The following is a 17,759-nucleotide window of genomic DNA, read 5'->3' on the forward strand; positions in this document are numbered from 1 at the left end:
CTTCTGATTATTTTTCTTTTGTGAAATAGATTCTAAGGAAACAATTTTTGCAGTATTTTTAGCTAAATATTTTTTAGTACTTATCCATTGTCTCATTGTTTATGTATCATTTCTATTCTGATCAATATCTAAAATATCTCTCATTTTGTATCTTGTATTTTTTTTTATTCAGAGTATTACTGATAAAAAGTGAGGAATCAAGTATTTGTTTAATATCTGCAGTTCAGAGAGAGAGACAATTTCAATTTGAATGAGAAGGCATGCTCTTCCAAATCAAGACCCATTCAGGGGCAGGTGTTCTGTGGCAGAACATCTAATTGTGGAGATACTACTTGTTATGAATCTGGTGTTTAATAATAACTTATTTGGTAAAGTACTTGTGAGTGAGGCTGTACCACTTGCAGCTCCTGCATCTGCACCACTGCAGATTTCTTAGGGTTGTTCTTGAGAAATTTTTTAAACCTATGAGGTACTATAGTATAAGGTTGAATTCCTGTGAGAATAAATGTGGTCCCTTATAGTAGGAAAAGGTGCTGACAAGGTGACAGCACTTATTAAGAAACAGAGAAACATTCAAAGGAGAAGCTTTCAGAAAAAATAAGGCAGAACCTCTCACACTGCTGGTTAGTGCTTTACGCTTGGTTAAGAGTATGCCTAGTCTTACACAGGAATATAAGACTAGGAGGACCTTTTTGGTCATAAAACTGTTGCAGGTGACAATGTCATAAACTCCCTTTCATACATTGATAGGGTCTCAACTTAGAACTAGTTTTAACCTACATAATGTTATTGAAGAGCTGTTGAATTCCCCATTCCTCTTCTGGCTAGAAAACTCCTTTTACTTTCTACCTTATATTTATTCCTAGAGTTCATATACCCAAATTATTCTTGCCAATGTTGTCCATTAGCTTCGTTGACTCTCCTGGCCCCCCAGTGTTTGCTTTGTGTAAATGCTTCAGGAAGGCAATCAACTGTGTTTTCAACCCTCATTCTTTAAGGAACAGGACAAGCTTTCTTAGGGTATTTGTCATAAAAATACCTTAATAAACTAGTGTTAGGAGCAGCTAGTTATGACTCCATGGAATTCCATATTTGTTAATCTGTATTTCTTCTTGGCAAGGAAAATAAGCCTCTGTGGCACTGACTGACTGTTTCGCTAAACTGCTTTAGTTACCAAAGCTAGCTTTTTTAGCTAGCTCCAAAAACTCTGCACCAGAGCACAGTCTCAGGAATACTTGTATCATGGTCCAGAAATATAACTTTATTTTTAAACAGCCATGAAACTGGGCTAGCAGAATGATGAATGAAACAAAGAAATAATGACTTGAGAGGCTACCTTTATTCTAATAAATTTAGCGGCAGGGATGTTCCTAGTTGCCGGCACTCAAAATCTGGGTTGGTAAATTGGTCCCTGTTGTGGTTGTGGCTCTGGACCAAACAGTTCCTGGGCATAGTTCCTGAATTATCATGGGCCAGGGATTACTTCCACTTGGCTGCTGGATGCAGCACCATGTTTGGATGGTAAGAGAGTTTTGAAGTATGGATTATGTGGTGTTGTTTTCCAGTTAGCCCTGAATATGTATGGGCAGGTTTAATTTCTTAATACTGACTTACTGTCTCTTTTCACATGGTTGTTTTATCTTTTTCTCTATTCAGTATTTATGGGCAGGTTTAATTTCTTAATACTGACTTAATGTCTCTTTTCACATGGTTAGGGTTGTTGGTTTTTTTTTTCCTATTCAATATTCTGGTAGCCTACCACTACCAAATTCATATTTCCTGAACATGATAACCAAATTATGTTAACTACCCCAGATAAAATCTCACCAGCATATTGTACAGCAGTACTAATATTGTCCTGTAATTGGAAATAGCTCACTTGACGCATCCTGAAATTGCATTTGTTTTTCCACAGCTAAACCACACTGTTTCCTAGTTGTTCCATGATAAATTATTAACATCTTTTCTGTTTCTAATTCCTCATCCCCTACTTTATACACAAATTCTATACTTTAATAATTCTTATTTGCAAAAAAAAAATAGCTTGCAGAAAAGCAATAGTCTCTATTATTCTTTAGACTCTGTGAAAGGGTTTCTTTCTCAAGCTGTGCAGCATGTGGGGATAGGTTCACAATTACTACAGTCTGGAGTGGGGAAATGGTGTCAGGGTGCTATCTGATTTTGTTGTTCTTTGCTGTTTCGGAGAAGAGTTTGTTACGAAATAGCTTGGAAGACAAGCTCTAAGATCTCTCTATATTGCCTTTCTGTTTCTCTTTTCTGTCCTGTCATTATACTCACTTTGGGATTAGGCAGTCTCTTATATCTGCTTGAAAACATTGTGGTATCAGTTGTAATTGCATCCTCAGGTTATGTCTCTAGTTTTGGCCTGGGAGTATTTAGCCTGGTATGTCATTAATGGTAAAGCTCATTACTATTACATTTCTGTAGGGCTAACAGATTAAATCATTGTTCTGAAAAAGCATCATTATTTAAATCAGGCTTGTTTACATTGAGCAAAAAGCACTGATTCTAGATTGAGATTTTCATCCCTCTCAATAAACATCACTTGTGAAATATGTCTGTTTCTTAATGAATGATTGTAGTAACTGTTATATTTTTGCATAATGAAAGGAACTGTACTAAAGGGTACTCAAAAGATTCTGACAGGAAACACTTGAAAATTGTGGCATTTACAAATATAATGTGCATGATAGCTGTAATAATTTTTGTTTTGCCTTTGGAATACTTTTGTTAGGTAGCTCTGCTTCCACAAATGAAGGTTTAAATATATATATATATGTATGTATGTATATATATTAGAACTTTTATGTTGAGCTATAGGAGACAGATGTAGGTTTTGGCTTGTGATGTTTAATTATTGCAGTATGTTTTTTCAAAGGGCATTCATGGAGTGGTTTAATTAGTTATTGCTTTCTCCGCTTACTCCCTTCTACCGCCTTGTCCCATTCCTCCTCCCAAAAAATAACTCTGTACATGCTGAAATTTAGCAAAAGGGAGGATGTTCACTTTGCCTTCTCAGAATCAGAGTTTTAAAACATTTTAAGCTCCGAGTTCAACACCTCATGGGTGTTGGTGTGGAATATTTTAACAGTTTTACTTTTGCAGCAAAGCAGTTGCTATCTGTTTTGCAGGCTCACTTGCAATAGTTGATATTAATGAAATTTAACACTTGTCTTGCTTTGCACTGTGACAGACTGTCTGTATGGTAGCTTATGGAAATTTCACCTTGTGGTTTACAGTCTCTTGGAGAAGTGCAGCTGTGACATTTGTTTAGACTAGCAGATAATAAGGCAGAGAGAATAAAGTCTTCAGGAAGCATAATGGCTTTTGTTTTTAGAAGAGCTAAACAATAACTTTAAATAAACCAGGTTGTTAACTACAAGTTTAACCAGACAGCTTAATTTTATGTCACGTTAGAAGCTTATTATTATTGCACATTAAATGCTTTCTTACCATTCTAGAATAAATGAAAAATAAAGTTTTGGAATTGTCACCACCACAACTAACACACAAACTAGTGAAAAAGCAAGCTCTGAGGAGGTTGGGCAGTCCTCAGTTGCTTCGTGGTGTCTGATAACATTTGGCTTTGCTAATTTCATGGAGAGGCTTTCTTGTGTATGAAAAGCTCTTTCTAAGTAGTCATCTCCTTCTAGAGTGACTTTGATAAAATGCAGCATTTTATGAGCACACTCCAGAGCCTCATAAAATGTTTCCGTTGATTTCATTTAACTCAACTTTAACTTCAGTGTCAAGCTAAATCTTGATGAAATCAAGAATGCAAAAGCAATTCATTCTTCACTTTTACTTTTGCTTTTAATTCAGTGTGATCGTGGGCATAATAGAAATTTAAGCTGCAAGAGGTGCTTTAAGTGAAGATTGAAAGAGATGGGATATGAAGTATCTCATCTGTCTCTGCAGAGCCCATTTGTTCAAGACTCTCATATATAGCATGACTGATTTCTTCCTATTTTGATTGTCCTGTCAAGATATTTAAAAGTTGGCTTATTTTTTTCTGAACTATGTAGGTGCAGTTTGATATAGTGTGACATCTCTCTTCTTCCCTGCTTGTTTTTCCTGAGCAAACCGTACATTGTTGTAACAATATTGTAGCTCCATGTTTTGTTCCACATAATATCTGAGATGGCAGTTGCATCATCTTTTGATTATATGTTAAGAATCTGTTTCCTTCTGTTTCACTTTTCTGTTATTTGTCTAAAGTCTGCTCTGAAGATCCATCTATTTTTTTTTTTTTACAAAGTTATGAGACTTCTAACAGGTCCAAGATGGGTAATTATTTGATACTCTGCTACAGCTACCTGTATCATCTCCCAAAATGGCTTTTGTTCCTTCTTAACTGTTTGAAGCCTCTTACAGAAAAGCTTGAATAATACATGTGATAAATGAAGAACTCTAAGAACGTTAATTTACATTTGATCCCTGACATTACTGTTTTATACAAATGGCCTCTGAACAAATATTATGTCATCCCAATTTGTATAGATCCCTTAATCTGTTTGTATAAACCCCTTAAACTGTTGATGTTCACATTGGCACCTGAAGCTGGGAGTTAGTTACCCTGACTTCCTTTTATTCTGTGCTCGCAGACCCAAAGACCCTTCAGTAATCACATGACTCAGAAATAAATATCATGTGTCTGTGTCATTCACTATGTAAGAGAGACTATGGCTGTGAGAAGAAAGCCCTTTTTTTTGTTCCTGCAGGAGTGAAGGAGAAAAAAGGTGAAGGTTGCAGGGTAGGATGTGCTCTTTCAAGCATCTTCATCAATGTCAGGGACTTTCTGTTCTAACTGACAGATGTCCAGAATTGTGCATTTTTAAAGAAAAATCTCTAAGTGACCTTTTTTGTCAAGAGCACTGAAAATAACTGCTATCTAATTTATCTCTTCAGTATCCAATATCTGGGACATCAACATGCAGGTAAATATCTTAATAAAGATAATGGATCACTTTACTCCCAAATGAATCTTTCAACAAATTGTTACTGATGATAGCTATAATTTATAACATGACCTTGTGCAATTCCTTTATCTGGTTTCCTGCTACTTTAAAATGTAGCAACAGAAGACTTCTGGACCACAGAGCAAGCTGCAAAGATATGTTTTTATCTTTTGTAAAATACATGAAAGATAGATATCGTGCTCTTTAAAAGAAGGTTGAGGACTAATGAAATAAATCTTCATGCAATGAACTGTAGAGGCTACTCAGACAAAATATTTTATGATTAACCATTGGAAGGACTTTTAAAATCCTGAAGTGCTTCTGGAGTCTTGCAAAAGAGTTTTACAGGGGTTATAAAGCTTTTCCTGGTGCTAAATAGGTATAAAACAAATTAAAATGCAGTTTGGTAGGGTGGCATACAAAAAGAGGAAAAGAGAGACAATGACAAAAATGTTCCAGAGCTGCCTGTAGTATAGGAAGGATGACATCAAGCTGACAGTGCTGCATTTTTTTCATTCAAAGTTGAACACAACTAAAAGCTTTTATAAAAACCTCTAAACTAAATAAAACATAAATTTAAACTCCGTGAGGGGGAGGTTGTGACCCCTCTGTGTTTAAGTAAGTGACCCCTATATTTACATGGGAGATCCATGCCAGACATTCTCCGTCATGTTGCAGTGGCCACTGGAAGACAGCTCTGCCTCTCCCAGTGCCAGGTGGGAATAAATATACATGAAATGGGGACCCTGTGTGGTATAACCCTTTAGATAAGGAGGAGATGTGAGGAATCTGATGTACTACTAACGATATCCCAATGCCCTAGTTTATTGATTAATTTATTGGTGCATATCCTTGGGTGAAGAGTTTCTTTGAGTTATTCTGTAACCTTATGTCTCACTTATGCAAACTGGGTTACAATAAAAATGGGAATACAAGCGTTTGAAGTGCTTAGAAGTGACATAGATAAAGAAATAAAATAAAAAACTTAATATATACTTAGGTTACATCAGAAAGGTCTATCTTTCTATCTTTGTTACCTATTTCACCTGCTGTTTCCCTTCTGACAAGTTGTTAGTCTGCTTTTCAGTCTTTGTAGGCGCTTCTTTCATTTTTTTAGAAAAGTATCTTAACTTTATTTCCACTATTCTGGGCAGTCTAGACAAATTTCATTTTTCGTCCTGATGTCTTTATGCTCTTCTTATGAGAAAGACAATCTAGCTACTTTTTGTTTAGAACATAGTTGTATAGATGCCTCATAGTTATAGAAGGCATATATATGTGGTTATAGATGTGGTTTTCACTGGACATTCTGTATCAAACTATACATTAAAACCGTGTATGATAAAAATATCTAGATGGACTAATTGTGTGTACCTTATGCCTGACTCTTGATTGACATGTGAGGCAAAAGTAGTGATCTATTTTGATATGACAGTGGCTTCAGAGAAACCATTTCCCAACGTCTTCATTTTCTATATTTTGTAACAGAGATTAACCAGGCAAAAGTTGTTCCAAGATTGCTTCCATGTGTTACTGTAAAAATGCCTGAGACAACGTATGCCTGAGCCTAGTCAGCATTTTCCATTAGTCATGGAATAGCAGCTTTCAAAAACATTGCTTATTCTTGTGAATTGCATTAACAGTGAGTAGACCAGGTTATGTGTAGCCAATCTTTTCCGTATGTTTAGGATGCTCACATACATTGTGGTATATATTCTGCTTGCCTTTAGGTATAATAAGGCCAGTGTAATTGGAAAAGTAAGCTTTCAGAATTTACCTCCTACGTGATCTATCCAGTGGCAATACCACTGTAAAACTGAGCTTTTCTAAAGCTTGCAGTTGTCACTAATTACATAAATTGTCTGTACCAGTTTCATATGCCAACACAAAGTTCCAGGCAGAAACTTACAAAATATACAGCCCTCATCTGCTATTAAATAGCAACAGGTGATTAAAAATGAGAGATATATATAGTTCACCGATGAAATGAAAAAAAGCTGTAAAAGCAGTCAGATGAACGAATGTGTATTCACTCATATATTCACTCATTTATTGGACATTAATGACCATGTATAAAATGAATTTAATGGCACTCCATCTCGTTTCCCACATCAACAACTCACAGCTAGCACTTGGATTAATTGGCAGATGCAGGAGAGTGGCCAAGAGCTTTGTGGCTATTATGACTGAGCTTAGCTTGGCTGGAATGTAGTGCAGATCAAGGCAATGCATGTCTGCCAGATATTGTGTTTGAGAAGTTTGTTCTGCCTTTTCCTGTACATAAACAGACGACTTCCGTCACCATAGAACATTTCCCAGAAATGCTGAAATGTCTTATCGCATTCTTTTAAGACTGATTTCCTTCTATTTCTACCTGTTCTCAAAGTTTTATTTTGGCATTGCTCAAACTTTATGCACTGTAGCCTCTCTGATTTTTTTAGTGTTCATATACTTCATGCTGTGTGTGCTCATTTCTGTATACTAAAATTTGCGTTACTTCTTTCCTTTTAATATTCAGTACAGGCTAAAACCAAATCCATCCAGATCTCTACTCTGTATTAAATGTGTTATTCTAGTTTATAGTTAAGGTTTTTTTTAAATTACAGATGATTGCTATATTTTTCTGGGGTTATAAAGAAACTTGGTATTAATATGTTTTAAAGACTTAAGACTTCATTAGCAGAAACTCCTTGAGATGTCCGTTAGACCCTATTCATATATGAAAACATATAGTGAATTTTGGAGAAATTATAGAAAATATTCAAAATATTATCTCTGAAAAGGTAATAAATTACCTATGCCCGTTTTTCAAGTTTCGTATCTGCACTGTTTGTTTCTTAAAATAATTTGATGTTATCCTTCTTCACTGTATTGCTGGAAAATTTTTCTCCTTTTTTTCACTCTAAGAATTAGGCAGCTATTCGCTTTTAGGCATACAGCCCAGTTCTTAGTAGAATCACCTTTTTAAAGAGTTTTTATATCTCTACTCTCACAATGTTTGTCAACTTTTCTACAGTTTTCAGCTGTAAGTTGTTTTGCTGTCCTCACAGACCTTTCCAGATTGTTTAGCTCTGCTAACTCCTTCCAAGAATTATAAGATTTGTTAACCTGAACATATCTTCCAGCACTGAAGTCCATTCTTTATTCTACCTAATATACATGTATCAAGTAAGGTACTATAAAGCACAGTACTTGCAAAACAATACTAAATGAAGAAAGGTAGAGGACAAACAAATCGGACATGTGGAAATAGACTGAGACAAGTATGCAGGCAAGGACAGGAATGTAGGACGTGAAATATTGCATATTTGGAGATGGCAAGTCAGGAGGAATTTGAAGATGATGGTAATATTGATTATGAACTTGAACAAATAGTGTATTTGAGAGAGAGAAATGAGAAGTATGTCATAAGATGGAAAAATATGTTTCATGCTAGAACTAATAACTGCATTTGTATTTCCTGTAGGGCTTCAGAAATTGTGCTATTTCCACAACAAAACCTGCAGCAAAGTCTTTCTTTTGAGCTTTTTTTCTGCATCAATTTCTATTACACTGCATTAACGTTCTTCCTGTTCTTCCTGATGTACATACAGCACTGGGTGAGCTGAAGTCTGCCTCCATGTCACTGTCTGGGCCTAGCTGCTACATCATACCACAATTCAGCGCCGAGTATTTTCATGCATTAGATAGCTTGCTTAGTGATAGTAGCTTAAAAATGTCTTACACAAGTAAGCAGATAACAATGTCTCTTTTTCAATATCATGGTATTCCATGATAAGTCCAAAGCCAAAATAAAAGTTTTACCTTTAAATAGGTTCTCACAATACCCATTAAAACAAATTAATTATCACAAATATAAAGTTGTTTGTAGAGGAAACAGGTTGAAAAAGGGGGCCCACTGGGGATTTCTAACATGGCTGCTGTGCTTCTGAGAAATTGCACCTCTACCTCACCCCAATTTTGTTATTCAATGGAATAATCTTCACCTCAAACTGCAGGAATGCCACTCTGTATTACAGAAGGAATCAAGCATCCTAGGTAGAAACCAACCATTGTCAATACAAACAGAAAAAAATGTTTTCATTATTAGAAAAAAAAGGAATAGTTTTGATTAATGACTTGTGTTTGCTCAAGCACTTGTGATTTATATGGCAATTTCATACTTTATTATTCCAGTGTCTTGAATGCGGTACATAAATTTACAGATATAGAGTGCTAGATGTAATGCCTCTCTGCCAAGTGCTCGCATTTCCCACTGTGACACACTAGGTGTTGACTGACCATTTTGGTTTTACCATTATATTAAAAGAAATATTTGACATAAAGCTCTGAAATTTTAATTGCTTCTCATGTATTTCATGGCTAACCAAAGATCAGGAAATGCTAAGTGACTGTTGTGATTGCCATGATCACATGGTGCATGTACAGCTGCACCAATAACTGTGTTAGGCAAGGTTTTATTGTGATCGCTTACAGTGGAAACACAGGATCTTCCTCCTGACACTGCCTATCATGATTACAGCAATAAGTCTATTTCTGTTTTTCTCAGTCAGCCCTGTCAAGTTGAAGCTTGGATAATGCAAAATCATCCTTGAAAAACTAGCAGTGGGTCTTGCTGTGCACATAATCAAGTTCTAGTGTCTTCTTTCACTGTTAAAGCTTCTCTAGAACCACCAGTCACCCCCAGCAAGACTCTTGCCTTGTGTCTTCCTCGGTACCATGATCTGATAAGTATGTGTGTTCCTCTACAGATCCCCATGACTTCTTACCCACTGTGTTTATTTCCATTATAGCCATTCTTTTTTAGAGTAGTCAGCAGCTAACATACCCCCTACTGGGAGCCCTTGGCTCTCAGTTGCCTCGAGCCCCAGACTTAAGTAAATCTGCAAGTCAACTCTGTTGCTCTACTCCTATGTCTTGCCTTCTTCAGGCCTCTAGTTCAAATTATGCAGTATTAGGAAAGCAGTATTACGTTTTGTATTGTTTCCCTAGTTTCAGCATTCTTCAGTCTTGGTTCTTCATCTCAGAAAAGTCCTCAGGTAAGATATACTCTCTTATCAGATTCTATTTTCCCTCCTGGTTCTGGATAGATGCTTTCTCAAGTGTATATGTAGCTTTATGCCAGGTTCTTCAGGAAATTCCTGCAGACTTTCTGCCAGAGGTTGCTTCAGGAAATCCTTAATGATGTCTGGTTTCCTAATTCTGCACTTATAAGCTCCAATTGCCACTTTGTCCTCTTATGCAGGTACATTTGGGAATCTCAACCTACTTCATTCGAAAGAGTCATGAACTTTTGACCTGGTATAACTAAGGTAGCAAACTATAAGTGTCTCCAACTACTGGAACGATTGACTTAAATGGGAATAGTCTTCATTACAGATGGAAGACACTATGTAATAGATTATCCAGTTCTTCGTGTTTCTCAGCCTTAAAACGAGCAGTGAAAAGTCTGTTTTATCTTTGAGCAATTAGTAGCATTCAAAGGAATAATGTGAGCTTCTACAAAACCAAAGGCTATTTGCCCAATGAAGGTTTGAAATCATATTCAATTTTATTTTTCCTCTTCAAAAAAATCTGTACTGCCGTAAGGACTTACTTAAATTTGATTGCACTCAAGGTCTACCTGTTTATCATTCAGAGACCCTAATTATACCAGCACTGTGCATAGGCTTGGCTAAAATCAGTGTATCAGCCAAGCAAGCAAAAATCTGTGGCTCTGCTGATTTTTCTAGGTGTTTGAATACCATAATAATGGTGAAAGACTCTTCTTCAAGAAGATACATAGAAATATATGCCATTTTCTCAAAGCTCGTCTGCCAAAACTTTCATGACAAAGCATCTTTCATGGCAAAAAACCTTCATAACAAAGCATAGCAAACTTAGCTTTTAAAAAATGCAACCAAATCATTATGAACAGACTCATGAGGAGACTTACTCACAAATTGTGCATATGTCATCAAGTATCTCTTATAGGAATTCACCTCTGTGTTCCAAATACAATTTGTGTAGGTATTTGTTTTCAGGGTGTGAGTAGGTGATCAAGATTTTCCCCAATGCACTTCCATTTAAACCAAATGATCAATATTCTTTGGTGTTTTCAATTGTCAATAATGTCAACATTCTTTCTGAAGCTACATTTCGATAAGGAAAAGTATAGGTGGCACATACTTGTCAGTTGCAGAGTCCTAGCTTTTTATTTGCAAATTGCTAAATCTATTAGCCTTTCTGTAGGGCTGTTGGTGAGTGAATGGGAACCAGGAAGGACCATACTGCTGGGAGTAAACTAGTTACACTCTCTAGTTAAGAAACAGCCAGTGCTTCTATTTTGTGAAGCATCTCTATTGTGGAGCCCTGTAAGATATATGGAGAGATTCAGTGCATGCTGTTATCAGTCATTATTCTTGATAAAAGGTTGGATATTCCTATTAGTGAACCTCTAATATAGCCTTTGTTTAAATAAGCTTTAGATCAGACTTAGGCTTTGAGTCTCTCTATTTAGCATGTCTTGAAGTAATGCTGTTGCTGGAAAGATTTAATTTTTCTCATGGTTCAATATTGAATCCTCTTCAACCTAAAGAACTACTAATATAGTAGTAGGACTTTTCCTAGCCAAGAATTTGATTAAAAATAAAAGGAAAGGAGAAGACGAAGATTAAAATTAAGGGTTTCTTTTACTATGGATTATCACCACTATAAAAAAGTTGTGCATTCCTGGCTGAAGACAAAAGCCCTTACGTGCTTCTGTTCATATCTTACAAGTATGTAGTTATTAAATGGTTATTGACTTTAATACACTTTCTGTGGGGACAACAACTTAAATTAGTTCTAACTGAAATTGTATGATTTGTTTGTTTGTTTAGGAAGGGGATTCCAAGTGAACAAGTGAAACACGCCGATAGAGAGCAAGCAAAGCGTGTAGTTTACTCAGTGGTTTATGGAGCAGGTAGGCATTTTTAGAAAAAAACCCAGCTACAGTAGATTCATACTTTATACATAATTTATACAAGTAGACTGAATTTCTAAAGGTGAATAAAAGTTTGTCAGAGTATTAAATTTTTATTTTTATCAAGGATTTTTAAATGATCTACCCAGTATCAAAATTACCAAATTAATACAGCCACACTGACGTGTACAAAGATTACTCTGATTTTGTATTTATTTGCTGCTGATGTAACTGAAGCATTTGTCTTTATCTAAAATGAGTTTACTTTTGAGTGGATTTTGCATTCTGTCAGTATATAGACAGAGATGAGAATAAACACAATGAAATTAAAAGATCTTCAATATTGTCTCAAAACACATTCATAGAACCACAGAATGGCTGAGGTTGGAAGGGACCTCTGGAGGTCACCAGATCCAGCCCCCCTGCTCAAGCAGAGACATCTAGAGCCCATTGAAGGGGAGAAAAGCACTTCAATTTTAGCTCTCCAGAATATCTATTTTATGCATAGGGGTGTAGATTATATACATATACATATAAGAATATATATAGACACACATGTATTTTTACATTCAGCTGTATTGCATTTTAAACATCTGTGTTTAAATTCTATATTAAAAAAGCCCAGGACTAGCTCCCTGCAATGTAAATTCAGACCTTCCCATGCTGAGACTGGAATCAAATCTCCTGTTTGCAGCCTGAATGTTTTCATCACTAGATTATTTTACAAAATGCAAGCATTAACACCCCTGCCCCTTGGTCCATGCAGGTGCTACACGTTTCCTATCTCTTCCCTTCGCTCTGGGTGGAACAGGCAGATACCTGACTTAATCAGACTGAATCACTACCAGCTGAATGGTCTGTAGTTCTGTACGTAGTCAGTGGGGAAAAGGAAATGCCTCAGTTACTGGGGCTAGAGTCTCCTTCAGTAGAGCCTATGTCTGTGCATGCTATAGAGAACTTAGGTGATTAGATTAGGCAGAGTATTGGCATTCCCTCACTTGCTTTGTACCAGGCACTACACGTTTCAGTGCAGCAGTGCTTGATTTAAGTATCTCCATTTACTTGTTTGTGCTTTGTCTCCCTCTCTCTCAAATGAGGGCAGCTGAAGCACCTGAAAGATAATAAGATGCTTCAGTTCATTGGTAGCGTGATCAGATCCTAATGAAGACATAACATGGAGTGATATCATTAAACTATTTAGATGGAAACTGGGCCGACAAAAAATAATTGTTAGCTACCTGAAATTGATGGACTGAATTCCACCCACAGTTTGTCTCCCTTCAAAAGATGGCTAACTTGTCATTAAGGAGACATTTTGATACAACTGAAGAGTGTGAATAATATTTATTTCACTTCTTTTGGGGCTGAAAAATACAGAGACATTCCCTGAGGAGCTTGCCTATATTATGCTTACAGGAGTTAATGAAAATCTTTCATGTAGTAAATAGTAATCTTTTTTTTCTTTTTGTTTTCTTAGCTTTAGGTTACATTTGGTTCATATTTTCAAGGTCTTTTCTATAATCCTGGAGGATAGAAAATAGTATAATAAAGAAAGAAGAGTCTCATTATGTCTAGGAGTTGGTACTTCAATAAATACACCAAATATTGAGAGGGATGACAGTATTATTGTCTTTTGCTTGGTTTGGAGCAATTCAATTCACCTGCTTCTGCCTCAGTCATCTTGTAAAACTAAAGTACAGACAACTTAAACATCTCTAAAATAAGGAGTAATTCCATTCAATGGCAGTATATTCAAGCCCTGAATTGGCACAGAGGGATGTCAAGGTATTTAAATGAAAAGCAGAGAAACTAATGATATTTTCAGTTTTGAAAGATGATATTACAGAATGGAAACACTAAAACTCGTAGGCTGCTGCTAACAATTCCCCTGGCACAGATAACTCAAGGAGAGCGCTCAGGGAAGCTTTAGTCCGCTCCCGAGCGCTGCTTCGCATGGCCTGTGCTCCAGCATTGTCGAACATGATCTGACACAATTATGAGGCTCTACATTCCTCTCTTTTTGCTTCCCAGGAACTGCATTTCCCTGGAACCTTTCAGACTTCCTTTCTGATGTTGTGGCTTATTTTTCCTACTATTTTATGCAATACTTTGTTCTGTATATCAGTAGTTCTTTTAAATGGATAACATGGACAAACGTAGACGTTACAGTTCTCTAAGGAAGCCACAGCAGTCTCCTAGCTGTTAACAGTATGTGCTTTAGCAGATAGATTTGTCATTTGCTGACTCAGGAAGAAAATGCAAATTAATTAGATGTCAAATAAAAGTACAGACCTATAGTAGCTAAGCAAGAGTCATCCTGGATGTCTTGTGAATTTCTTCTTCTAGCACCTTGTCCAGACTGGTATTCCTGCAGCTCAGTGCAGATCCTGGCATGACTGAGAACAAAATGCTACAGAATTGTTCTGAAATGCACATCAGACTGACAGTGATGGCATTTAGGTGGCTGAAATCTTCTCTCTTTCAAAAATGCTAGATAATTTTTCTTGACAGTATTACTGTGACAATAACTATTCTATGCCTTTGGTGCCTTGAGACATCGCCTCTCAGCTTATGTTATTTGCAGACACAGTGCTGGGTTTGTGTTGCTCTGCAGCTGACATAAATATATCTGTCTTTCAAACCTCATATGACTAATGTTGATGCATGTTTTATTTTTACTGGAACTGTTTGGTTTATAAATGTGTTTAAACTGTAGCTGTTAATTTATATTTTCACACTCTAGAAAACTGTCTTCAGCTTTTTTCCACCTTCTCTATAAATGCTCTTAGATCCAACGTTATATATATTGTGCACCTATATCCTATCCAAAAGCTATTATTCCTTCCTCTCTCTGTTGAAACACTTTTTCTGTTTTTTCTTTTTCCAACCCTTTTATCTCACAACTTGGACCCAGATTTTTACAGGCATTGAGGAGCCGAAGACTGACTGAAATCCATGGGACTCAGACTCCTAATGGCCTTTCTAAAATAAGGCTTTGTCTGATTGCTTCAGCAGTTAAGTTTTTCTGTGACTTCTACACCAAATCTAAAGAAACTCAAGCAGCCACATCGCCATCCTTTTTTAGATCTTCATTCACATTTGTGTGTGTTTGAAATTGATTTCAAAATCTTTATCTGCTCCTCAAAGTTTGCAGATTTCAAGACTGAGCTAGTAAAACGATACTTAAAGTAACAAAGTTATTCTGTGAACAAAAGAGATTTCAACCACATTATAGGTATAAATTATAACTAGGAATTTCTTGATTACATACTTCTTATATACGTCTTATTAAATATATTCTTAGTCCAGTAACTTCAGTAAAACATTCAAGCTCGAAGTTAAACATTTGCTTTGTTGAAATATGTTTGTAGTATTTCGTATTGTAGTATCCTCCACTAATTATGAATGTAACAGTGCTATTGTATGTAGTGGATTTATGTTCTGCTTTATTGCATAATAACGATAATTTCTTTACCACCAGGTAAAGAACGACTTGCTGGCTGCCTGGGAATTACTCCTCTTCAAGCCAGCCAATTTATAGAGAGTTTTATGCAAAAATACAAGAAAGTACATGAATTTACAAAGAAAACGATTGAACAATGCCGAAATAAAGGTAATCCAAAGTCTGTAAGCATATTTTTGTATACTGATCAGCACTGTGTGACAGTGGTGAAGACAAAGATTCAGCTTGACCCAAATTCAGATAGTTACAGGACAAGAAAAAAGACAGAATAGAATTTCTTGATGAATCAGGTTTTTTTCTTTTTTAAACCTAAGAGGAGCTGGTTAAACGTGTCTGCCTTTTCTCAGAAAGATGCTAACAGAATAAGACATCTGTTCTCAGAGTGAACCCTACTTAATGTCAAGTTACACTGCATCATTTTGACATATAATGTACTCCAACACAAAAAAGCCCAAGGAATCTTTTACTTAATAAATATGCTACATGGCTGCTGGACTGTGGAAGCTCAGCCATTTAGCCAAAGGACCAATTTACAGAGCCAATTTTTTTTAATGTATTTTTTTCTTTGCATCAGTCAGACTTTATGTTCCTGAAGTTCAGGTGGTATCTGTGATGACAGATGTGTGCAGAGTGCTTCCTGGAGCCAGCAGCTGCAAACTGTTCTTGCATCAAATTTGTTGCTAGCCTACATATTCATTTATATTTAGTGAATCCTAGGAGTGCAGTAATTTGAGGAGAGAAAATATAGCTGCTTGAAATATTGCCTTTTAAAAGCTAATTAGCAGAACTGTCAAAATTGATTTATTTTGTTTCTTAATAGGGTGTACAGTACTAAGACATTTTGTAGAAATAAATAGTAAATTTGCAATATAATATTACCCATCACTGTATGGGTGAGTGTCATGATAGAAACATGTAACTGACTTCCAGTCATGAAAATGGGTAGTATTCCTTTTTTGTACTTTGTAGGGCTTAAAAATCTACTTGAAGCATGAACTGTCATTGTGTCATGCAGTTGCATTCCTTTGTTCATTAATATTACTACAGAAAAGTGAAGTTACTGAAAATCTATTTTTAGCTATAATTAAGCCCAACATAACATATCTAGCAAAATATTACACATTTATTATATATTTTTGATCTATTTAAAATAACATAGCATGCTTTTCTTAAAGGTAAATTAATTTCAATAACCAGACTTCTGCGGTAAACAATCTGGTTTATGAGTTTAGTAGACAAGCGTGTCATAACTAATGTCCTTGATTGTTGTCGAAACATGCTTGTCTAATTAGTCCTTAGTCCTGCTCTCACTCCCATTTATCAACCATTTTTTTAACCATTAATAGTAGAAGAACAATCTGATTTGGTTGTACAAGCTCAAAAAGTCTGCAGCAGGTCAACATAATTTAATATTTTTCTTGTTAATCCACCTCAGATTCCAACTTTCCAACAAAAACATTCCAACCTAGTGAGCTCATTATAAGGTAACTTGTCCTTACTTATCTGCAGTTCAAAGGTGAACAGCACCCACCTGACTAATATTATTTAGGTCTTATGAACGTCTGATACTCTGTGTAGACATGATAAGCATATAAATAATACTAATTTGTGATGAAGATATATTTGTTAGTGTATTAGTATATGTATTATTATATTGCTGGTTTTTCATGAAATTATCAACATATTAAAAAGACTACATTAAGACCTCATTCAAATATGTATTTGCAGATTAATCTTTGACCACAAAAACATACTCTGCCACTATTATATGAAAGATGGTATTTGTTTGGGGATGCTAATCAGCTATGAGTACTGCAAGGGTGATTCTGTTGTGGAGACACACCACACAGGAATAAGGATATTACAGTAAATCTATTTTTCCCTGAGGATCCTATGTTTCAAGAATTCCATCTTGAGATACTGTTCTTCATGGAAAATCTTAGTTAAATTGAGAAGACTGATTTGCCAAAGAATATCCTAACCTCCAGATAATTCAGCTCCTTATTCCAAAACTAGTGCTTTTAGTATCAGCACTCCTGGAAATACACTAATTCACAGAAGGCTGTATTAACTCAGCAGAACCATCTTCATCCTCTGCACATAAGTCTGGGTATGCGTTGACCATGGTAAGGTCATAACTTTGTGTTTGAAGAGGTCTCCTTACCACATGGTTGCCAAAGAGGAGACAAAACTCTGGCAGTCTGAACTTCCATGGTATCTAATGACAATTCATGGCTAGTCAAGATGATCAGAAGTATAATGAAAGATTTTATAAAGTTATATTTTTTAACATGGATGCTTTTTCATTTTTCTTAAAATATGAAGTTTAGTTTTGAGGATAAGCTGAGGTAAGGTTTTGTGTGTGTTATTTTGA

The 17,759-nt window shown here is 35.9% G+C and overlaps 1 protein-coding gene across 1 annotated transcript in view; it reads left to right on the plus strand.

The window, feature by feature from the left end:
• Positions 1–17,759, plus strand: part of POLN (DNA polymerase nu) — a 104,367-nt gene that overhangs the window by 57,998 nt on the left and 28,610 nt on the right. The window contains exons 18-19 of the mRNA XM_049835306.1: positions 11,840–11,922; positions 15,404–15,535. Of these exons, the coding sequence (XP_049691263.1) occupies positions 11,840–11,922; positions 15,404–15,535 (215 nt within the window). The remainder of the gene's footprint in view (positions 1–11,839; positions 11,923–15,403; positions 15,536–17,759) is intronic.

This window comes from Accipiter gentilis, chromosome 3 (genome assembly GCF_929443795.1).
Source record: "Accipiter gentilis chromosome 3, bAccGen1.1, whole genome shotgun sequence".
In the NCBI taxonomy this organism is placed as follows: Eukaryota; Metazoa; Chordata; class Aves; order Accipitriformes; family Accipitridae; genus Astur; species Astur gentilis.